The following is a 24213-nucleotide window of genomic DNA, read 5'->3' as shown; positions in this document are numbered from 1 at the left end:
ATAGATCAAACACAGTTGAACATCCGAGCAACGATCTCAAATCTAAGGTTATGATAGATACAATCATAAAAACACCACGAAATCCCCACCTGCATACATACTCCAATTTGACTCAACAAAACTTTAAATCAGACTCACGCTAGAAAGAGTTCGGATGTACCCTCCAAGAAGAGAAAAAATCACCAATATTATTTGCTAAAAGGATAGCCAAAATCAAACGCACATATCAAGAGAATGAAAGAAAATTGTTTAAAGATCACCCCGACAAGATTAAAAGCCAAATGAACTGATCGACAAATTATTTGTCAAAAAAAAAGAAGAATCGCCAAAATCAAACATAGAAATCAAGAGAATCAAGCAAACCACAAAAAAGAACCCCCAACGAGATTAAATAGCAAGGGATTCGACCTTACAACGCAAAGCAGAAGGACGCCGAAGCAACGAGCTCAAATCTAGAGTTTAGATCATAGGCAACCATAGGAACCCCATAAAACCCGCAGCCGCATACATTCTTCAATTTGCCCAAGAAAAATACAATATCAGACTCAGAAAGAAATCGAAGAAACGATTGGATTCCCTCTAAGAATATAATGAATCGTCAAAATTATATGTCGAAAAAGAATGAGAATCACCAAACCAAATGCACAGATCATGCGATTAAAAAAAACCATTAAAAGATCGACAAAGGATTTATCAAAAAATAACGACAATCACCAAAATCAAACACATAGATCAAGCGAATCAAAGCAGGGGATTCGATTTTACCTTATGGAGAGGGATGGCTGAGAGAAAGCGAAGAATAAAACATAACCCGAGGATTGCCCCCGAGTTCCTTACATAGAGATCCCCTGTAGTCGAATGTCGTCGAGGGTTCCTTTGCTTCGTCCGATCCTTCCATCCAATGGTCATATGAATCGAACGACCATTCGAGGGGTGAGAGCACGAATCGTAAGATATGAAGATCCCGCTTAACATGGTTGGATTTGAATTATTGGACAATGGAAAATGTCACATGGTAAAAGACTGACGTCACTACATTTTAAATAAATTTGGCGGAAATATTTATTATGCCCATTTTTTTGTTACTTATTATTAGATAAACATGAATCCATTTCTTCATCTTCAATGGACGCTAATATTAAAGAACTCAAATCAGATTAATAGAAATTTTAGAAAATTGAATATATGCTAGACCTTTGAGTTATACAATCTTGAATGAATTATAAGCCAACGTTTGATTTTTTTAATCCAAATTTATTATCATCAACAATAATAATAAAATCATAAATCTCAATTATTTAAGATCGATTATGTAAATCTTTTATCAATCTATAAAAAATTATATATCTAATTAAACATAAAATACTTATAAACTTTATTTATAATTTTTATTAATTTTTTTAAAAACATATCACTAATATTATTTTATCTCTTATGACTATTATATTTAGAGATCTCCTTAATAAAACTAATATCATCTTAAACAATTTTTTTTATCTTATTATTTATCGAATCAGCATATTTATGCCCATACCATCAATAGATATTTAATAATCAACAGGTCCACGACAAATTTATTTTTATTTTCCTTTTGATAAAAGAGAAGCAACTCAAAATAATAATATACAAAACCAAAATTTTGGCTATATTCTATCTTTTTATAGAACAAATTTAGTCCTATTCTATCTTTTTATAGAACACATTTACCAATAGATAAATAAAATCTTTAAAAAGTCGCTTATCCTAGAGTATGTACCTACAAATAAAAAAATAATTAACAATGAACGTTTACACCTTCAGAAAAAAGAAAAATTATGACCAATTTACTAATTAGTGTTCCAATATAGTATACCAAGACACTTATTTTTTATCAACATTTGAACTCAAGAGTATGATAATTAACATTCAATCATGATAGCACAAAGTTAATATACTGAGAAACAAAAATCTCATAGGTGAAATGTCCACTTTTATCTAGGAAGTGATTGTCATTACCAATGCCCATCATTTTCCTAAAGTAAGTCATGCTTCACTCATGTCCCTAGGGTAACTCCCTAACACTCTCAAGAATGTGGCCAGCTCCTGTATGCACAAGATAACTTGTATTACTTTTAGATTAGCAACATGATTTTGGGGTGACTCAGAACAGTTTATACCTTCAGGTGCCCAAGAGCATTTTGGGCATTAGGAGAAGCCATTGATGCCTCAAAATCTACAAAGAATAGATAGTCGAAGTACCTAACCAACACATGTACAAAAAAAATTAGTACTCAACAATATTAAGAATCAATAGACATTCAGATTCAGTGAAACAAAGAAAAGGTTATAGTAATAACTTTAGACGTCCATTGGTGCCATTGTCAGTTATGCGTAAGGGTTTAGTTCTCTTGGGACGACTTTCAATCTGAGGAGACAAGTAGTAATCACATTAAGCATGCCAGGCTATAAAACTCAATACCTTTGATGAAACAAGATGTCAAACCTTTGTAAGGTTGATATTCCTCAGTGCAAAAACAGCAAGTGCCTTGAAAAGTACACCTGGGCCTTCTTCAAGAGAGAAAACTATGCTTGTCTAACAGGCAAAAATAATAGCATATCTGTCAACTAAAGTTGATAAACTGTCTATCATTACTGGTATAGAGTTGAAAATATAAGCTCAAAACATAGATTTTAGTGGCACATTTTAATGATACCTTAAATGGCTTATGGGTAACTGGAATAATAGGTTCTCGTGCCAGCATCAAGAATCTAGTAATATTATCAGGGTCATCCTAGAAGAGGTTTGACAATTTGATAAATAGAATACAAGTTAACCACCACAATTAGTTAACTGCAATGAATCGATAAGTAACATATATTATTACCTGAATATCTAGGGAAAGGATATCCAATCCATATATTTCAGCAGCCAATGAACTGGCAACAGCCCCTGCATCTTGGAGTTTGTGGGTAGCAATAAACTAGGTAGAGTACATGTTCATATATGTTTGGATCAGCCATGGTACTCAGGATAATCAAGCATTAAAACAAAGAACTTCAGTCTGAGTCTTTTATTGTCAGTTTTGTTGAACTGACATTGACAAACCAATCAAGGAAACATTAACTGAAGCATAAGCATCTTACTTTTGCAGCTCCTGCTGTATCATCTACAGCTTCTCTAACAACTCCTATTTTTGCAAGTGTGTTCTCACACTGTGCAAGAGCCTGAAGTTATGGTGTGTTAGCACTAAACACAATTAATCACCTACAACCAAAAAATGTTCTCCCAAGTTAAAAAAACAAGTGAATGGAATGATAGTTGCACCTGAGGATGACTGAGAACTCTTTTCAGATTTTCCTTCTTCACACCAGAATTGGCTAGTAAACAATGTCGAACTGCATATTTTACTTCCCCAATGATGTGCAAATTATGGCGAAGTAAAAGATCATAATTGCGATGAATGGTACCACCTAGTGAATTTTCAATAGGTAGAACTGCCCGATCAACAAGCATGCATTCAACAGCCTGCAAGATCATAGAATGAGGATTACCTTGTAGGCAGCAGACATGTATTTGTCATGTCTTGGAATGTATCGTTATGCTCTTTTGCATCTGACAGGACCCTGCAACAAAGAGTACATCTGATCCTAGAATGGATCTTCATGTTCATTGTCCGTTGGATCATTGAGCCTACATTGCTTACTCTAAGGTGATTCTTCTCATTCTTATTTATCTGAATATTCTCACTTTGAATTTTCTCTTTAAATTTTGGTTTAATGATTTAGCTTTATTTCATGCTATGAACTCAGAACATGAAAAATAAAAAGTACATTTATGTATTTCGTTTATTTCATGGAATGAGCAAATCATATAGTAAAATTTGATTCCTAGCAAGAAATTTTGATTTCTTTATTCCATCAAATATAATGATTTTATTTCGATAGATTAAGTGCTTAAAGGAACCATATAAAAACCTTCAAATTTGTAATTGTACTTTAGTTATCTATCCATCAATGCTTGACTAAACAAGGAACTATAACCTTTCACAATCTTGAATTTTTAATTTAACCATGAAAAGAAATCACCTTCCGGCAAAGCTAGAATTGCTAATTGGGTTTACTGTGTTGTTTATTAGCATATCTTTCTCAGATCTTCTTTCTATCCAAATCCTACCAGTGCATAAGATATGTGAGACCTTTTAGACTATTAAAGATATAAATTTTATCCAAAATATAAACATTTAGAACAAGAAATTAACATATAGTAAGTCGTGATTATTGCTACTTAATACTGATAGTAGGTCAAACCATGGGTCTGTTCATGCCTAATCTTAAGGTACATAAACTGGAATTAGAGCAAGGGAGATCCTAGCAGGCCTGTTGAAAATGAAGACTTGTTTAAGTGCAAAATCAGCACTACTCATAAAATGTCTGAGTCTTGCTTTTAATGGCTCATCATCTGAAAATAGTATCCACTTGATAAATTCAAGCTGTCATGACAGATCGCTTTACACACTAAGAGTAAACAATAGAAGTGTTCAATAGTATTTGGAGTTTTCAACAGTGTCATGCATCACTGGTAAGTGGCAGTGCCAGCATTTAGGCAAGAAATCTAAATGTTCTCTACATTCAAACCAGGAAATGTATACTTCCAAAACCCCTATTTTGTGCTCAATATCTCCAAGAACAGGTTAAGCTTTCATGCAGGAGGTTAACCAACAAACGCTGGAAATGCAGATCTCGGAAAGCAACAGAGGGGGGCAAATAACAACAACGAATTCAAAGATGCGGAAGCATTTGGAAATGAATACAGAAATAACCGCAAATCTCACATCGAAAGCCGTTTCAAACAGCTCGCACGGGACCGCTTCACAATCAGGATACGCCTTTGCTGCCGCAGCTTCACTGTATGCACCCGGGAGCCCCTAAAAGCACAAGAATTCAATGGACTCCAAATGTAAACTATCACAACCATATCGCAAGATGAAAAGAAACCAATCCAGTCAAATGCAAATGAAGAGACAAGAGAAATCGTTCTCCAGACCTGGTATGCAACACGAAGTCGATATCCATTAGCCGAATCAGATACATCAGATGCGGGTTTGGGCCCTAAACGAAGCCATGCCACAGACCAATAAGGACCGGAAAATGAAAGGGAAAAGGAAGGGCGAAAGGTGAGATCTAATATTCACCCGCGACGTCGGGAGGGGTATCGTCTAGCGATGCCCTCAATTCGAGAGCTCCGGCGCCGTTGCTACAGCCATTGGAGGCAACGAATACGCCGTCATGGTTCGATGCCATCGCGAGGGCGTTCGGGCGACCGTAGGGGCTGCTTCTTCCCAGTGGGTCTCCGCTCCCCCTCCACGTCGAATCGGCGTAGGAATGACGGATTCATTCCCCCGCCTGTCCCCGACGTGGGTAAGTGAGAGCCGGCAGGCAGCTCGACCATTCCCATGAAACATAAATCATGGTTTACGTGTCCGATGAAGATTAAAAAGAGGATCCGTTTTGTGACTCATGTCATTGATTATTAATGCTGAAGATTATTAACTTTTTTTACCTCAATTTGTGATAGGTATGAATAAGAGGATAGACGGTTAAAACAAAAAATAATAGATTATTCTTAAAAAAATTATATTAAAGTCTTTATAATTTTTAAAATAAAATAAATAATCTCATTTATCATAACATATTAACAAAAAATATAATATAAAATAAAATAAAAAATAATTTTAATATTTCAAGAATAAAATAAATTTTAAAATTATTTTTTTTATCTATTACTTATATGTCGATCCAACTGTTACATTTTCCATCAATATAATTAACAATATTAGAATAAATGAGATATAAAAATAAAAGATAATATATAATTAGACCGAGAGAAAAGGAAGACAGCCACTTACCACGGACTTTGCAGGCCCCACACAGCTACTCCCACCAACAAACACGAAGACAAAGACATATGAGCACCAACTAAGGTTCATAAAATAGGGATGACTGTGTTACCATTCGAAATCCACTTTGCTTGGTTGGTATTGTGGACGGTACTTTCCATCAGTTGTATCTAAAGCATCAGATTCTGCATCTCAACGTCATTGCTGACTACAAACCAGATGTAGTTTCTTCTTCAAATATCTTGGTCAAGATTCAAGAGGCAAAATTTCCACGAGAGAGCATTAGCTTTAAAGTTGATCTACTATTTTATAGCAAGTCAATAATGGTATCCAAGCAAGCTATACAAAGATCCAAAAGCCTACTGCTTAAATAAGAATCATATCACAGATCTAATTGCTGTAGTAGGCAGATCCTTCAACAATTTTCGGAGTGCCTGCTTTTGGCTGCAGAATTCTTGGTGTTGGATGACAAAAGACATTATACACAGAAATGAGGATCGCCACAGTAATTAAAAGAATGATTAGGCCCTCCAGAAAAACGGATGTCCTATTCTGAAGAATATCCTGGAGGAAGCGAATATTATGCTGCACAAGCGAAGTAATAGAAAAATTCAACCAGACAACCGGGGTAATTGAAAGTAAAACTTTCGAAATGGTAAGGGCACCAAGTTACCTCAACAAACTTCAACTTAAAATCAAGATTTCCAAATCTCTGTGTTAGCTCATATTCATCCCGTAGGTACTCCCATATCTGTGCATAATTAGCATTCTTCCAGGCGATATCTGACCTGCAGGGCATCATGGAAGAACATGGAATTCATGTATTTTAGCAATTAAAGTCATGTAAAAGATTTTCATAGCAAATATTAAATCCCCAAAATCCTTGCAAGAACATGGGATTCATGTATTTTAGCAATTAAAGTCATGTAAAAGATTTTCATAGCAAATATTAAATCCCCAAAACAATAATTGATGCACTGATAGCATCGCAGAACCGTTGGACGTATTTTGCAACTTTAAAGGCTTATTAATGATAATATGCTTCACATACAAGTTCGACCAATTGAAGTCAATGCATGTCTATACAATGAATATCACAGATACTGGAAATTCAGTGGAAATTCAGCAATGAGCATCGTATAGAATTTTGCTGATGAAATAGTTCGATTAATCTCCTCCATGTTGACAATCAAAAGAAATAAAATTCAGCCATCTCTATTCTTTAAAGTTCAAAACCTTCTGATTTAGAGTCTAGTCAAAGGAAACAAGAAGACTTACCAAAGGTAAACTTACTCGAGACCATAAGGCCCGCTATAGGTCTAAATTGTAAATGGCTAAAAGTATGTTACCATCCAGACATCAAACAGATTGGTTTTTGCACATCAAAATTACCTCTCAAAAAGCCCTAGTTTAAGAATGACATCAGCGAGATTAGAATTTGCTTTCCCCACTAACTGAAAGAGCTTTCTCCTTTTCATGGTAAATGTTCCAGTTTTCTCCAAACCACGGTTAATATCTGTGAACTCTGCAACCATACCATCAACCTAAGGAAAATGGCAGTGTAAGTTTTCTGTTAGTGCTTAAGATTAACACATTCAATAATCCAATGGATATCTTGCAACATACTTGTCGGATGTAGTAATCCAGAGCAATGCTTTGACCAAGAACACTTCCAATGGTACGTACACCGTCTATGTCCAGAGACTTGAGCACTATATAGTCGACTCCACCCTGCATCCAAGTCTCCAGATTTGGTTTTACAACTACTGCATAATCTAGATTTTCAAAAATCAAACCACTGTCACTAAAAGTTCAAAAACATTTACCTATATTCATTAACTTCGGTAAAAGCAAGATCAAATAAAAGAGGGAAATCTGACTGAAACCGTAGTTTAAAGAAAAGGATTTTCAGTCACATATACAACTGTCAATCTCTCTAATACAGGGACCTATGTCAAGTACCATATCAGTAGATTCTTGATGCAGAGCGTCGCACATCATTATCAAAATGCATTAATAGTGAATTGCAAGAAGAATAATATATAGCTCCTTATGTTGACAACTTTTTATACCATACAAAAACCTAAATGATTCTAAACAACACAAGACAGCCAATTCTTTATTTGGAACAGTCTGAAATCTCCATAGTGATGTTGCCTTTCTTAAAACATAATAGTATGCCCCAAATAAAATATCTAATACAATGTGATGCTTAGGCAACAAAGGAAAACCATGGTGTTTTAGTTTTCACTTTATTTATCACATATAAGCTTCCACCTATATAGGCAATATATCTAAAATCTAGATCACAATTTTTTGGTACATAACAATTTAAAAAAAAAAGCCAGAATATAGGACCTCCATCTTGATATAAGTTCCCAAGCTTCCTCCATTCCTATTGACAATATTTCCCCATAAAAAGCCCAAACGTTGTTCTAAAACTTTCTTCATATACTCAGACCCAGAAACATATTGATTGTTCATTCTAAATCAACAAAGTTCATATCATATTGGGATATATCAGACTTGTCCAAAAATCAAGGGAATCCAAGGGATGAATGGAACTTCTACCAAACTAAGTCATTATTCAACTCTTTGTATTCCTCTCACATACTTATATGTTCAACAAAATCTTAATTATATCAAGCATTCTGAAAAAACACCACCAATTCTGCAACAAATCAGACCAAGGATATATACATGTATTGGACTTCCTACTATTGCAAGAACTAAGGCATGAGTATAAAATTTTCTCCTATATTATTTTCTTACATTTGCATTCTTGCAGGTGCATGGCAATACATGATGGTTGCTTTGGTAAACTAGCAAAACAGAACTAGAGAAAAGCATATAGGCAACTTTGGCGTACTTACCATCCTTTCTCATCTCTGGTAGCAATCCGGAAGCATTTTTTTCAACAATCTTCAGATACCCCTGAGCTTCATGGTCAGAAACATTAAACAACACGGTAGAACCATAATGAAACACTACCATATACCGACAAATGCTTTCAGTTGGAAAACCAGTCTCGATTACCTGCAATATGAAGACAATTATCTTAGTTTACATGGTCTTAACTTGAAAGTAAATAGAATTAGGATGTCCATAAAGTCTATGAAGCTTCTATGAACTTCAACACAAACTCCATGGCACCATACAAGAAGAAAAATAGTGGCAGAACAAATACTATTTATTTCTCAACAAGTCCAGTCATAACACACAACATTCTTAGCATAGTTAACAGCCCTTTATGCCCTTAGAATCGTGATCCATGTCCCTCATTCTGATTCATGATACTACTGTATACTGAATCCTTGTGGTATGTGATTTAGAATGCAAAATTTTGGATCCAACCTCAGTGAGGTCACTCAAGTTTCTAGACATAAAGAAACTAAAGATAAATAGATGCATGCACATTCCCACACTAGAATCCTTCAGTAAAGTACTAAATATTAGAAACAACAATTTTCTGGTTACTGAGTTCACTACTACCATTGTTAGTAACCCAATTAGATGCTTACTTAACAAATTAGTAAGACCAAATATCTTATCTAGTATTGCTAATAATTTAAGTAAACGATTTAATATAAATCACAATAATGAACTAACTGATCTACCTCATGGTACTATAAGTGATGTATCCTATCGTCACATACATACCATGATCCAAAACATACCACATTCAAGATGACTAAGATTGTTAAATAAAGGAAAATCTTATTTTCTTAACCAAAAGAGAAACTTTTATTTACATTGTCAGTCTGTATCAATTAGTTGACTACATAACCTTTTCCCTTTTATCAAAGGATCAGATTTATGATCCTACTTTTAGTCTTCTCATTGCAGGAGGAACATATATTGATGCATCGTATAATGTACTTTGAAACTAATAGTTGGATTAGTGCATTGTGTAATGCTGCACTTTGAAACTAATATTTGGACAGGCAAGCAGATACAGTATCCAAACTCACAACCTGCGCCGGTTCCATGTTAGCATTTTTTTTCTTGGGTAAACATTAATCCAACAGCTTAAGTTGTTAAGAAATGACAGAACTTATATTAAACTCTACTATTTACTTATGCCGGAACTATAATGGCTATCGATTTAAAATATTTATCAGTAAACAAACGTTAAGAAATAAGCAGTATAAGAAACAGCAACTTACTTGAGGACCGTTCTTAACATCATAGTATCGGAGTACAACGTAATTGGTGGCACGAGAGGAAGGCGGAATGACGTTGGTCGCGTTCTGGGCCTGCAGGCTCCTCAAATCAATGCTGCAATTCAATCCATCACCACCAGAAACAACAATTTCACAACAAAAGAACCAAATCTAAGCCTCAGTCAGCTGTAAGCGCACATATGAGAGACGAATCAAGACACCTGGTGCATAAGAAGTAGGCCTTGACGGGGACGAATCGGCTCTGTTTCTCCTGCTGGGCCTGCAAAAGCGGGTCCTTGTACTCGTCTTCCGCGGAGCGCGACGAGGGGGACTCCTTTCCCTCCCGCAACTCGAGATCCTGGTCGGAAGAGATGGACGAGAAGAGCCTCGCGAAGCGATCTCCGGCGGCGGAGCGGAGGAGGGAAGCCGCACTAGATAGGCGACAGCCAGGGAGCGCGAGAGGGAGTAGGGTTTTGGAGGGGCGGCGCCGGAGGGGAGAGAACAGAGGAGGCAGAGAAGAAGAGGAGAGCGTGGCCTTGAGATGCCTTGCGAGAGCGCGGAACGCCGATGTCTCCATGGGGCGCGCGGAACGCTCAATTGGCACGCCGGCATAAAGGATTATAGGGGAAAATTACGTATTACCCGGCCTAATTTTTAAATTTTAAAAAATTATATTAAAATTTTTATAATTATAAAACTGAAATATTTAACTCATTTATCCTAAAAATAAATAAATAAAAAAAATAATTTTAATGATGGTGACTATTGTGATGGTAGTTAGAGATAACAATGCGATGATCGATCTTACCGATATCGATCTAAATATTGATGATGAGAAAAAAGATGAAACAAAATGGTACAATTTTAACAATGGTGACTCAATGGGTGATTGTTGTGGCGGTGGTCGGCGATAACAAAGTGGTGGTCGACCTTGTTGATGTCAATCCAAACATCGATGATGAAGAAGAAGAGGAGACAAAGCAATGAGGCATCTGCGTCAATGTTGCATCGCTTTATCTCATCTTTCGCGTTCGATGTCGCTTAGCATTTGTGTCGACACCAAAGGAGGAAGAGGAGACAAGTAAAGCCACCACCATGATGTCGTGCTCAAATCCTCGGATGATCATTTCGTCTAATGTCACAACGAATTCGATGAAAGGGTAGTAAGTGGCGAAAAGGAGGGAGAGGTTATAAGTGAGCTCGATGAAAAGACATGCCTACTTCGAGCTTTAGTCGGTATGTGAACGACATGTGCTCCCTGACCATAACGATATGTTGACCTGCTTCTAAATTAACTCCACCCATAATCGAAGGAGATCCGATCGGACGATGAGGATTGATCGTCACACAAAATGAAAACCCCAAGAGTACATATCTGATGACAAGAGAGACAACAAAGTCTCAAATTAGCGAGCCCTAATTTGATTTTTTTAAACATTAAATATGATTTTATATTTATTATTAATATTATTATTTTAATTTAATCGTTTGAAATAAGAATAATCGATATATCGACTGATGCTCAAAACAACACCTATCGAGATCAATACCTATCAACCGTACCATATAGTTTCCAAGTGGTAAAATAGTCTTTGCATTTAGGTAATTGCCTGATCCTAGAATTTTCGCCAGTGTGGACTGTCTCATGAACATAACAGACAAAAGAATGTCATATGTTCCAAAGAATCTTTAACATGATAGATTTGACAGCACGAGAGAGCAATGACCTTATCAAAACTCATGCACTAAAGCAAATAAAGAAACGATATTTGTTCGCTTGTTGTGGAAAGCGAAAATACTTCTTTGAATCAAGCTGTTACAAAGTACATTATAAACATCATTTCAGATCGCTCTTTAAGAGCTTGCCAGATATTTCATCTTCTCCGTCATGGAGGACATAGACATTAACATAAAACTTATCTTTTTTTTCCTGAGATACGATTACAAGTTGCCAGAATTCAAAAGCAAATAAAAGAGAGGTTAATAAGTGATAAAAAGAAGGAAGCTGGTTATAATCACATGGATAATTTTACATAATGCAGTCATAGTTTCTGTTGGCCAATCAATCCATACTACATACTGTATATAAGACTATATAAGACTTCTACATGGATTCTAATACGGAACGAGGAGATCACTTGAGCGGGGCTAAAAGAGTGTAAATGAGAAGCATTGAGACCACAATGATAGCTCCAACCAAGGTAAACTGTGGACTTGTCCATAACATGAGGTTGGACCTCTCTGTTCTTTTTATGGGATCTACTTCTTCTGACAATGGGTAGTCAGAACGCCTTGGATTCCAGCTGACATATTTGTCTGGCTTCAACTCGGAGAACATAGATTTCTTTGCCTTCTTCCGAAACTTAGACCAGGCCTTGTCCCAATCTGTAGACAGCCTATCACCTGTGTCTCAATAAAAGGCATGAAGATTCAGAACAACAAAATTTTCCATATATCCAGGAATTGCAACTATATTTGTAGAACATAAAGCACAGAGATCCATACCTTGTGAAGTTTGTGTACTTACGAATGTTGATTATTCACAGTAGAAGTTGTAGGTTTTTCACAGTATCATATATTTTTTTAACTATAAAGAAACCCCAATAAGTGGTGGAACAAGATATAAACTCCAGATTGTTACTTTATCACGAAAGAGTTTTTGAAAGAGATAAACTAGTGCATGAGGTTCCAATCAATACAGGGTGTGAGGAGAGTCGATTTTTACCTTCGGAAGTAAAGAGGTTGTTTTCTCGACTAAGACCTGGTCACTCAGGCTAAAAAAGGCAACCTTGACATGTGCTAAATCTCAGCTTTTCATCACAAATATCGTTTTGTACAAAAAAATAATAACTTTTCCAGTGTGCAAACAACAAAATGCAGAATTATCAACCTGTAATTCCAACCGACAGTACTTTGTTTTGTGGACAGAGACTAAAGACCCAACTGCAGAGTTCCACCAATACCCAAATGATGGTGCTAATCAGAATAACTTGTTCCAGAATGGACAGTCTAGTCGCAGGTCCCTTAGATAGCAGACCAGTCATTGCCACCAAGAGAAAAAGGACAAAATTAACGAGTTAAAAAGCAGACACTTGCAAAGAAATAGACATATGGACTGCCAGCCTGGAGATTATCTAAAAGCTGAATCGATGGTATTGAGTAGTTTCATATTATCATTCATCTGCTTCATGAATTTATATATGAACATGTCGTACCACCATAATCAGTGGTAAGTAGCTGGTTTAAGAGAGCTAGATGACTATGCTTTCTAAATTGTTTATAAAATCTAAACAATTAGCATATCCAGGATACTATATCATAAAAAAATCTTACAGAATTGACAGTTTAATTTGCTAGGTGAAATGCACCATCAAGTCACATGAATTCCAGTTTGTCAGGAGATTGACAAATACCGAGCAGCATAAAATTAATGGTGCTAAATATGCACTTGATTAAAGATGAACTTTATCTATGAAGTATTACAAATTGACAAACACAGCCAAGATCATACGGACAAAACTTCATCTATAGTAAGATTGGAGCTTATGATTTTGTTATGGTAGGAAACATTCACCTGACAATGAAACAAGCATCATGTATATATATTGTCTTTTGCATATCTAAGAATCACAATGAGAGCAAAGAAGCATTCTATATATGCTTCTGTGCTTGTGAAATCGAGGATACAAGCGACCAATTTAATTGACATAGTCTCTCCAAAAAAACATCAGGTTTTAAATTCCAACCCTACACAGAAAATTAGAATATACACATCAGATGATAAGTTTATTATTCTTTTTAAGATCACGATTAGAGTAACAAAACAGTGGTCAAACATTCTAGTATCAGTCCTAGGTGCCTGAATACATATGCTTATCTGTCCAAATCCATACATCATGGTTCAAACTTGTACATATTAATGCTAAACTATTGCATCTAGGCTTCTAACAACTCAACATTTTGATTTGTGTGAACAAACCAGATGACCATATGTGTTGGTAATTCTTGATAATGTGACGAAGGACCATTTCTCTTGACATCTAAATGGAAAAAAGAACTATTGTTGGCTCCTTATGTTCGAAAAAGATAATTGATTTATCAAACTTACCATTAGATCATTATTTGGATCATCAGCTTTGACGAAACTGAGTTAACGAACATGATAGCTGAGGCATTTTGTACAACCAGAAGCCAAAAAATATTGTATTCTAGTAAATCGATCGTTTAAGTAACTAATTCGTGATATTAAATGGGACAAACATGCTGCAAGCTTGTATAATAAGTGGAGCAACTAACTCGGGCATTAAGCAAAGTGATACATACTAAGATCTAGAAGGTTGTGGTATCTTCACTTTTATTATTTTGTTATTATTTGCACAAGTCTCATCTTGATATTAAGAACTCAATTTGATCTCCACAAGAAAAATTTCATAACAACAAGTTTAAGGACTGAACATGAAAAGGAAAAGTCTAGGACATGAAAAGGAGATTGCTTAAGGTACGGTTTAAAGTACTCCTTGACACTAGATGCTGTCGATCATATCTGCATATTGCGAAAAAGTTCTCCTATTTCCTAAATCCGAAAACATGCCAGTGTGCTTCTAGTTTTGAGCAACTTCCTGATAAATCGAAGATCTGTGCTTCTAAGACCAAACACAATTACAATATAACCAATCCGTTCAACAGGTGGTAGAATACTTGATCATGAACAAACGTTCTAGAAGACCTGCATCGCAACAGCATTTAAACCCCCAAATCAGATTATCATAATATCCAAGACATCATTTTTATGCACTTATCCCACATTAGATAGATCGTTTCTGTTCTGGAATTGCATTTCCAACAATTGTTTCCCTTTCTTTTTTTGACATACACAAACAATTTTGCTACAACCAATACAATTGGTTTAGAAACAAGAAAGATGCTTTTTTTGGCCATCTCTAATGAATCCTAGGCGATCAAACAATTTTTTTCTCATTTCCAAGCTTTTGAACAGAACAAAGGAACGATTGTACGAGCATAAAAAGGCAAGAAGAGAAGCATAAGCCTCATTTAGGAGGAAGAGGCTCGACCTTTATCGTTCTTGCCATTCTCCGGTGATCGAGAGTCGTTCTTGGAGCAACGAGGTCGGAGGGGAATCCGCGCTACGAGTCTCCCCAGCCCTAGATACATCTCACCAAGCCAATCGATTGACTAATGTGTTCCTGTGTATATAGAGTATTGAGGAATCAACAAGGGAAGCGAAGGAAAACAAGCAAGACGAGCTTTCGGGAAGACGAGAGCGGCTCTCTTCCGCCACACGATACAAGTCAGGGGAGTGTCCGGTCTGATGCGGTTGAGGCCGAGGATAAAAGAGGGCCCGGTGGTTTTGTCCTCGGTTCTTGGGTGAGTTGGCATATTACCTGTCACTTCCACGCCACCAATCAGGGAAAACGTCCTTCTATGGGGTAACAGATAACAGCGGGGCCCACTTCAGCGGGATGGGACCCTCATTTACATACTGAGTGAACCTGAGTTCTACCTTATCTCAGACAGCTGAGCCGCAATTTCCCAGGATAAGGCACGCATCATCATCTCACGTCTCACCCCCCTTCGCCTTCTTCCGCTTCCACTCTTCCCTTCGCTCCTAATCCCCAATGGAGGCCTCTCTCTGCTGCTTCCCCAACTCCAAGCCTGCTGCCCCGCGAACCCAGACGCAATCCCTTGCCCTCAGCCGTCTCTGCAACCCCTTCTCCGCCCCCTGCCGACCCCGCCGCAAAACCCTTTCCTCCAACACCATCGTCCGCGCCGCCATCAGCCGCGCCAAGAAGGAGGAGACGGTGGAGACCGTCAAACAGCAGCTGGAGGGCTGCCACCTCGTTGCTGGCATTTGCTACAAGGGCCTCACTGTCAAGCAGCTGCAGAACATCCGCACCGCCCTCCCCCCTACCTCCCGCCTCATCGTCGCCAAAAACACCCTCGTCGGCAAGGCCTTCGAGGGCACCCCCTGGGCCGCCATCGCCCCCTGCCTCAAGGGCATGAACGCCTGGCTCTTCGTCCACTCCGAGGAGATCCCCGAGGCCCTCAAGCCCTACCGCGCCTTCCAGCGCGAGTGGAAGCTCGAGGACAACGACTTCACTGGTGCCGTCTTCGAGGGCCGCTTCTACGCGCCCGACGAGTTCAAGTCCCTGGAGACCATGCCCAGCCGCGCCGAGCTCTACGCCAAGATCCTAGGCGCCCTCCAGAGCCCCGCCATCTCCGTTGTCAGTACGCTCCAGGCTCCGGCCAGGGACGTCGTCCTCGTGCTCAAGGCCTACGTCAAGAAGCTCGAAGAAGAGAGCGGCGGCGCTGCAGCTGCGTAATTCCTTTGCTTGTTCTTTTGTTACATGATCAAGTTGTCATTTTGAATTGGGACAACGAGAGTTCTTCTCGATTAATTCTGAAAGTCTATACATCTTCAATTGCACATCTCTTATGTTGTAGGTTTTTTCTTCGTTGCATGATCAAGTTGTCATTTTGAATTGGGATGATGATAATTGTTCTTGATTGATTCTGAAAGTCTATATACATCTGCAAATTTGCAATCATCTCTTATGTTGTAGGTTGTGCCAATGTCATCTAGTAACAAGAACTAAAGGAAATGCTGTGATAGAACCAATCAAAGGGTTTTCTTGACCTATAAATGTTGTTAAAATTCTGATTCATTAGGTACAAGGCAATGATGGAGCTGTCTCTCACTTCAGGTAATTGATTACGGTTCGATAAGATGTTTGGGTCATCGGGTAGAGATAGTTTAGGGCAAAGCTTAGACTTTTTACGACTCAATCAGTGTGGTAGGTTTGGGGGAGCTAAAACTAAAAGTGTTCTTCAATTATTTTGTTGGTAACTGCAATCAGAGTTGATTGGATGTGATCAATAAGGAGCAAGAGTTGTAGAGAGTTTAAATATTGTATGTTATGAAACGGAAAGTCCTTGTTAGTATTTTTGATTAAACCAGATAGTAACTCCTCTTTATACATACACCTCAGTTTTCTTGTGTCTATATCTTAGTATTTCTCATAGTAGGTTTCTAGTATCTGAGTATATAAATCTGGCAGGAGAGATGATTTTGCTATATCAATGTGTCTGGTATTGCATCAAGATTCCTGATCACAGATTCTGAACTTACGCGTTTCTTGGTCTTTGCGTAAGATTTAAGTCTGCTTCACTTTGGCTTCGTATCATTCTTTTAGATGATCCAACCACTTAAATTTACAGGCATTGATATACTAATTAGTACGAAAATGAAGATATTTGAAGTCTGGAACACATGCCACTCAAGCAATGCTTTATATTGATTATGAATTTTCAAACTAAAAGGCCAACAAGAAAGATTTGTTGCAAATTATATTTTACCGTGTTCCTGTCCTCGTCACCCAGGGATTGAACTGGAGCATCTTATCATCAGTTTGTTGGCTTGTTGCTTACTTCTGGAAACTGTGTTATGAATTTTCCTTAAGAACTAGCAGATCATGTGGCTTTGTGTGGTCAGCGATAAATGGTGAAATCAGAGGTATAATGACTTCAAATTCTGTCTTTATTTCCCCGTGTTAACAGAAACATGATATGATCGGTGAAGTTTCTGATATGGCCATCCTTATTGCCATCTCACTTCTATTTTGTTGAATTCTTTTAGTAGTGTTCTTAAAGGATCTTTCAGTATAGCACACCAATAAGCTGAACCAGGTTTGGCTTTCTGCATCCTTGCTGATACTTTTGTTGCAGATGATTCTTCTTGTTTTGGACAATGAATCAATCTTCAATTTTCTTTTAGGAAGCAGACTACTGATCAGTATATGCTTGCCATCCTATCTGAATATATGATTTGATTCAAACATTGTCAAACAGAAATATTCCAAACATGATGAATACATGATTTGCCAAGATGATTGAATGATGTGAATGTTTCTCTTCTAAAGATTTTATTTCTGTACACATTATTCTTGCCTGTGTAGATGCTAGTAATCAGTATTCTTCCTCATAAATTTGGCATTTTATGGAGTTTGTGTAAGATCTCGAGTGTTGGGAAACATCAGTGCAATCTTGATATCTGTCAAGGTTTGCTTGGATGTCAGTCGAAGTGATTGTAGATCTTGAAATCTCTGTGCATCTTGTGTTGGATCATGGAATCAATGTTTGACCAAATATGCCAGAGTTAGTCAAATAGCGAGAAGTCAAAAGAGAAGAAACAAAGTGCATCTAATTATAGTTCAAACAAGAACAATAGTGAAAGCGATGCTCACATTCTAGCGATGGAAACATTGACCGAAGAGTCCTACTCGGAATTCACAACCCAACTACGATATGATGCCTACGTATGATTGATCACAAATCATTATTGTGAGCAGAAGTAGTTGGTCGACCCAAAGCAATCTTTGTTCTCTTAGAACTGCACGCACGTTATTAGCCCATTGAAACAGTGGACTAAGCTAATCTCAAGACAGTTTTGTTATGTGTTTTGGCACTAATAATATCATGTTCTTTACCTTGTAAAATAATATTGGTTGGAGAACCCTATTAATCTTCTTTTTTTTATATTTTTTTATGTTTACATGTCTCATAACATAAGCAAATTGATTTGAGAGAGATTTGAACTTTCAATCAAAAAAAAAAATATATATATATATATAATTATTCAAATAATTCTTCTGTTCCTTTAATTCTGAATAAAATCGAAAGATATGTATGAAGAAAATTATGCGGAGTCAATACCCCGAAAACTTAGCTTTCTTAGAACAATAATCATGAATTTATTTTTATTTTATTTCACAAGACCCATAACAACTATTCAAGATAATGTCAACAAATCCATAAAAAGACATTCACACCCGAAAAATTATAATTTTGTTTATTGAGTTCAAACACTTAGTTCCTTATTCAAGGTGAAAAATATTTCTCAGCTGAGCACTTAGATGAAACACGGCCTGATTTGATTTACATCTGTTCAGTAATTACACATAAGGTAGAAATAAAAGAGAGGCAATTTTGAATGTATAAAAATATAAATCCCTTAAAAAAATTAATGTTGTGAGTGTTCCTTTAAATTTAAGTTTAGTGTATATATGTATATCAATTTAAAATCTAAAATCTTACATATGTGTCATCATGGCTAATCGTCCGCTAATTATCATTTGATAACTTTATTGTGAGTACAATAATATTAAACATATTTTAGATATTTTTATTTTTATTAAATTAACAAAAAAAATCATAGTTAGCTGTAATTTTGCTAAGTATTTTTGGAAAAAATGCCAATTAGAGGAATATTTTAGAAAAAAATTTGGTGTTTGGAATTATGTGTATATATGTTACATATCGGAATATTAGGAGGATTTGTTTGAAAAAGAGAATATTAGGAGGATAAATATATTTTTTTTGGATTTTAACTACACATATGTGAAAATTCTTAATAAAAAATAGCATATGCAAGAAAATTGTTATTTTTAATCCCAAAGCGAAATATGATGTAATTTTTAAATATAATAGACGAAATTATGGAAAATGTTCATTTTTTTTAAATTCCCACTCCAACTTTCAAAATTTTTATTTTTTAACTATTTTTTAACGATGATATTATTCCTATTGATGATGGCCTCTGCCTAGCATAGCGATTGTTATCGAACATGTCTCTACTTATATATATATATATATATTCTTGTGCGTCTAAGTAAGAATTATAAGAAATATATATATATATATATATATATATATATATATATATATATATATATATATATATATATATTACATGAAGAAGGATGTTCCGCTAGAATTGCTTAAACTAAGGGAGTTTTTCGAGAATGCGTTAAAATATAATTTATTTAAGTTATATTTTCTTTTTTATCTGTAAAATGTCCGTTAGTAATTAATATACTGAATACCTGAGTAGCTCTTCGTCTTTGTTTCCTCTGCCACTGTCTTCTTTTGTTTCGCTTCATCTCACCGGCTCAAGAGGAAGAGGCCAAAGGGGGAGAACCCTGCGAGGGATTGGTGGGAGAGAGAGGGAATATGGGAGGGTGCTTTCCCTGCACCGGAGAGCCGAAGACGGACGACGAGGATCCGCCCGACCTTCCGACAGGTATCCGAGGAGGAATCCGTGGGAAAAACTGTCTTTCTTCTAATGTTTGTGAGTTGATTTGTTGCGCACGCGATGGTTCTTGCCAGGCCGTGTATGTACGAGATCTAGTTTGGTTATTTTGGTCTCGGCAATTGGTTCTTCGTTGGAAGTTGCTAGATTTTGTCTCCAAGTTGGGTTTTTTATTCCGATTCTTTGGGTTTTGGGATGGAGCTTGGATTCGTGTTGCTGATTGCCTTCTGGGTATCTTTGATAGTTTCCCATTTATGATTTCGCCATAACTGATTAAGAAAAATGGCAACGATCGTTCGCGCTATGGGAATCGCTTTCTTTCGTTCTTGCTTTGTTTCCTTCTTTGTCTTTTCTTCTTGTGACCGATTTCTGTGAAAGACTTCCTTTCCTTTTCTTATTATTTTGACTGGTTACGCTTAGATTACCATTTCATGATGCCATATTTCTCTCTTTGTTTTGAAAAAAATCATTCTTGATGTCGACTTTTGCCAAAGTCTTCCTTTCCTTATTCCTTTTCTTCTTATTTTGATGGGTGACGCTGAGATTAGCATTTCACTTTGCCATATTAATTCGACGCATATCCCTACAATTTTTTGGTTTATTTTGTTATTAGGGCCTTTAAAAGCTAAATTCTATCTGCTCTCGCATCAGATGTAAATATTTTGCATAAATAGGTATTCCTTTTATCTCAAATTGTTCTTCGAGCAAGCTGGTTATCGGCTCACGTTGAGGCAGTTCTGGTCTCGGTGACCGGGTTGTGAGCTATAGAGATACATGTTATTTATACGTTTAATTTTCATAAGGATAATATGTATTTATGTTCTACTTGCTATCTTGAGTATCAATTGTTATCTTTGGTTTCTATTGTTCTGTATTTTTTTCTTTATTTTTCATGCATTTTTTCAAGTTTTTAATAAACGTTCTTCCTGTTAAATCTTGTAGCAGATAAATCAAAATCCAATCTCTCGTTCGATGTTAAGAAAGAAACCTTAATGAATGATAAGAAAGAGCTGTCAAGTAGTGGATCAGGATGCATTGCTGCGCAGACATTTACATTTCGGGAACTGGCTGCAGCAACAAAGAATTTTAGAGCCGATTGCCTTCTGGGAGAAGGGGGATTTGGTCGAGTTTACAAGGGAAGATTAGAAAGTAGCAACCAGGTCAGCTCATGCTGTGCCTCAGTCACTCATTTTCTTCTTTTCTGTTCATTGTATACTAAAGAGATATATTTTCCAAGAATCTAAGATTCTGATAGGTGGCTCTTTTAGTACAATCTTCTATATAATATACTCTAAAATACTTGATTTTTTTCATGTATCAAGTTTCCGTTGTGGTGGTTTTAAGTCCTTAAGAGTTGTTATTGCATATTGCAATTTCCAACTTAAAAACAAATGACATGTTTGAAATCCTTATTAAAGAAAATGGTTCTTTTGTTTCATACTGAATTAACATATCAAGATAGTTTACACAAACTTTACCTTGTCTACAGATTGTGGCTATAAAGCAGCTTGATCGGAATGGCTTGCAAGGAAACAGGGAATTTCTTGTTGAGGTTCTTATGTTGAGCCTACTTCACCATCCTAACCTTGTCAGCCTGATCGGCTATTGTGCAGATGGAGATCAAAGGCTTTTGGTTTATGAATATATGCCATTAGGATCACTGGAAGACCATCTTCACGGTAGTTCACCTACAAATTCTCATCATAATATTTTCTACAAGTACCTTCAAATGTATAATTCTTTACACTGAGAATATCTATTCTTATGATTGCAACAGACCTTTCCCCAGATAAGAAGCGGCTTGACTGGAATACACGAATGAAAATAGCAGCTGGTGCAGCGAAAGGATTAGAGTATCTACATGATAAAGCCAGTCCTCCTGTTATATACCGTGATTTAAAATGCTCTAACATTTTGCTTGATGAGGGTTATCATCCCAAGTTGTCTGATTTTGGCTTGGCTAAGCTTGGTCCTGTAGGTGATAACACACATGTATCCACTAGGGTGATGGGTACATATGGATATTGTGCACCTGAATATGCAATGACAGGACAGTTGACACTAAAATCAGATATTTATAGCTTTGGAGTTGTTCTTTTAGAGCTTATCACTGGAAGAAGGGCGATTGACAATTCTAGAGCTGCAGGAGAGCACAATCTTGTTGCATGGGTAAGGACCTTGTCCTTCTTCTTTGTCCATCTTCGAATCCATTAGTCAAATCTTGTTTTCCTAAATGTTTAATGAATTTTCATCAATCATGATGCTCTTTTGGTAAAGATGACAACTTTTCAATACTTTATAGTGTTAAATGTTGATATTTATATCGTCCTGAGTTTAAAAAGGACCAGTCTCAGATATTTAGTTCTGTAGTTCACAACTAGATTATATGGCATTAACCATAATACCCATAACCTATTTCATTTTTTGATTTTACATTTCCATCTTATTACAACATTAGTTTCTCTTAAACATGGTCTTCAGTTCCCTGTTCTGTGATTTTGATTGGATCTTGGGCAGGAAGTGTGATGTCGTTATTGGCATCCAGTTTTTGATCCGCCCCTTGAGCTGGCTGCGACAGGGACCTTAATACACCTTGGTAACTTTGACTCTGTGGCTTGAACTAAGATGCAAGTTTTCTCGCTAAACAGCATGCTCTGAACCAAGTTGCATCACAAACTACAAGTTGGTTTATCAATTTATTGTGGTTTCTAATTGTTCAAAATTACTCTTGCTGATCATTTTAGTAAATCAAATCTCTTTTAAGCTTGACTCTTCATGACGATGGAGAAGTTTTTTTGCCTCAGGATCAAGAACCTCTGGGTTCCTCCTTTGCATCAAACTCTGTAAATTTGCTCTGTTTGGATGCAGGCACGACCATTGTTCAAAGACAGAAGAAAATTCTCACAGGTGGCTGATCCAGTGCTTCAGGGTCAGTATCCTCCAAGGGGTTTATATCAGGCGCTTGCAGTTGCTGCAATGTGTGTGCAGGAGCAACCAGCTATGCGGCCCCTAATAGCCGACGTCGTTACAGCTCTTACATACCTTGCTTCACAAACTTACAACCCCGACAACCAACTGAGTCAGAGCACCTCTCGCTTGGCCACACCGGGAACACCCCCTCGAACAAGAAGGGACATCGAGAGGAAGTCAGGATATTGAGAACAGCCAGTGGAAGAACCTAATGAGTATAAATGAGTCCATGTGACACTCTTCCAGGAGCTAATGGTGAGTGCCTACATCTTGCAGCAGAATGTACATTTTTTGTGGTCTCTTGGCTGGTTCCTTGATGACCGATGTCAATTCTCGATTTGCCAGGTTGGCCTTGCTCGATTCAGGACTAAGTTAATTTTGGGGAATTAGATTCTTTTGTTGTGGTATATGTAGTTTTGTGTCCTTGTATCTAAGTGCATGTACCAGACGGCAAGTCTCTTGATATTTCTTATTGTCTTGCTTAAGAATTTAGCAAATTGTGTTGTTCCCAGTGCCTTCATATACATACCTTGCTTTAGAATTCAGTAAAATTTGGGCCTGTTATGGTGAAAACAGGAATTCATTATTGAAATTGTACAGGCATGAATCAGCTCAGCTGGCACATTATGAACAGCAATGTCATATGACTGCCAGCAGGCAAGTGGTGGCTTCCTCAGTGGGAATCGGTGTACTATCAGGCATAAATGGCATGAAGGCCACTAGTTGTTGCCTCAGCATTCTCAGGTGATCTGTACACCAGAAAGGCTGTTCACCTACTCCCAGAAGGTTCAGCCTTTTTCCTCAAGTTGCATTTTGCTTTATTGTCCTGCATGTGTTTGATCAAACTGTTTGTGTTCTTGCACTGCTGTTATCTACTATAGAAAGAGTAATGGCACCCTGTGTTCAAGTAAATGTGAGGTTATCATCATATCTAATTTGGACAGTTAATTGGATCCTTAACTTCTTTCATCTTACATCTCAATCATTTCATTGATGACAGTCACAGTTTTCAGTGTGGACTCCACCTCAAGAAAATGAATTTTTCATTTTATGTTTTGTTATTTTCTTTATTAATATAACTTATATAGGAAAAAAAAAA

At 36.9% G+C, this 24213-nt stretch overlaps 5 protein-coding genes across 8 annotated transcripts; 2 read left to right on the top strand and 3 right to left on the bottom strand.

Moving 5' to 3' along the window:
• Nucleotides 1-1847: 1847 nt before the first annotated feature.
• On the bottom strand, nucleotides 1848-5432 carry LOC135676351 (arogenate dehydratase 2-like). The gene is made up of 11 exons (XM_065187437.1): nucleotides 5172-5432; nucleotides 5024-5088; nucleotides 4812-4904; nucleotides 3305-3505; nucleotides 3124-3204; nucleotides 2865-2960; nucleotides 2694-2771; nucleotides 2483-2572; nucleotides 2337-2404; nucleotides 2157-2238; nucleotides 1848-2082 (listed from the first exon to the last, which is right to left on the bottom strand). The coding sequence occupies exons 1-11, from the start codon at nucleotides 5278-5280 to the stop codon at nucleotides 2023-2025; spliced, it is 1023 nt and encodes a 340-aa protein (XP_065043509.1). The 5' UTR covers nucleotides 5281-5432; the 3' UTR covers nucleotides 1848-2022.
• Nucleotides 5433-6183: 751 nt separating this feature from the next.
• LOC135676350 (protein RETARDED ROOT GROWTH, mitochondrial-like) lies at nucleotides 6184-10641 on the bottom strand. The gene is made up of 7 exons (XM_065187436.1): nucleotides 10261-10641; nucleotides 10043-10154; nucleotides 8750-8912; nucleotides 7503-7651; nucleotides 7269-7420; nucleotides 6550-6664; nucleotides 6184-6461 (listed from the first exon to the last, which is right to left on the bottom strand). The coding sequence occupies exons 1-7, from the start codon at nucleotides 10614-10616 to the stop codon at nucleotides 6267-6269; spliced, it is 1242 nt and encodes a 413-aa protein (XP_065043508.1). The 5' UTR covers nucleotides 10617-10641; the 3' UTR covers nucleotides 6184-6266.
• Nucleotides 10642-12027: 1386 nt separating this feature from the next.
• LOC135676349 (uncharacterized) lies at nucleotides 12028-15362 on the bottom strand. The gene is made up of 2 exons (XM_065187435.1): nucleotides 15112-15362; nucleotides 12028-12442 (listed from the first exon to the last, which is right to left on the bottom strand). Exons 1-2 carry the CDS (start codon nucleotides 15209-15211, stop codon nucleotides 12174-12176), a joined length of 369 nt encoding a protein of 122 aa, XP_065043507.1. The 5' UTR covers nucleotides 15212-15362; the 3' UTR covers nucleotides 12028-12173.
• A 253-nt stretch (nucleotides 15363-15615) lies between these two features.
• On the top strand, nucleotides 15616-16605 carry LOC103987906 (large ribosomal subunit protein uL10c). Its single transcript, XM_009406368.3, has one exon. It carries the CDS (start codon nucleotides 15676-15678, stop codon nucleotides 16378-16380), a length of 705 nt encoding a protein of 234 aa, XP_009404643.2. The 5' UTR covers nucleotides 15616-15675; the 3' UTR covers nucleotides 16381-16605.
• A 3351-nt stretch (nucleotides 16606-19956) lies between these two features.
• LOC103987905 (probable serine/threonine-protein kinase PBL7) lies at nucleotides 19957-23866 on the top strand. Of its 4 annotated transcripts, none has more exons than XR_671928.3 (6): nucleotides 19957-20135; nucleotides 21087-21304; nucleotides 21634-21823; nucleotides 21922-22313; nucleotides 23013-23369; nucleotides 23715-23866. XR_671928.3 is itself a non-coding variant. In XM_009406367.3 (5 exons), the coding sequence occupies exons 1-5, from the start codon at nucleotides 20066-20068 to the stop codon at nucleotides 23301-23303; spliced, it is 1158 nt and encodes a 385-aa protein (XP_009404642.2). In that variant the 5' UTR covers nucleotides 19958-20065; the 3' UTR covers nucleotides 23304-23638. The 4 variants fall into 4 exon arrangements, 2 of the variants coding, with proteins under 2 accessions (XP_009404642.2, XP_009404641.2); XR_671927.3 differs by lacking the exon at nucleotides 23715-23866 and adding an exon at nucleotides 23460-23638; XM_009406367.3 differs by lacking the exon at nucleotides 23715-23866 and having other exon boundaries at nucleotides 19958-20135; nucleotides 21090-21304; nucleotides 23013-23638.
• Nucleotides 23867-24213: the final 347 nt, after the last annotated feature.

This window comes from Musa acuminata, chromosome BXJ1-6 (assembly GCF_036884655.1).
Source record: "Musa acuminata AAA Group cultivar baxijiao chromosome BXJ1-6, Cavendish_Baxijiao_AAA, whole genome shotgun sequence".
Classification (NCBI taxonomy): Eukaryota; Viridiplantae; Streptophyta; class Magnoliopsida; order Zingiberales; family Musaceae; genus Musa; species Musa acuminata.
Note: the sequence above shows the minus strand (reverse complement) of the source record. Positions and strands in the feature narration are given on the sequence as shown.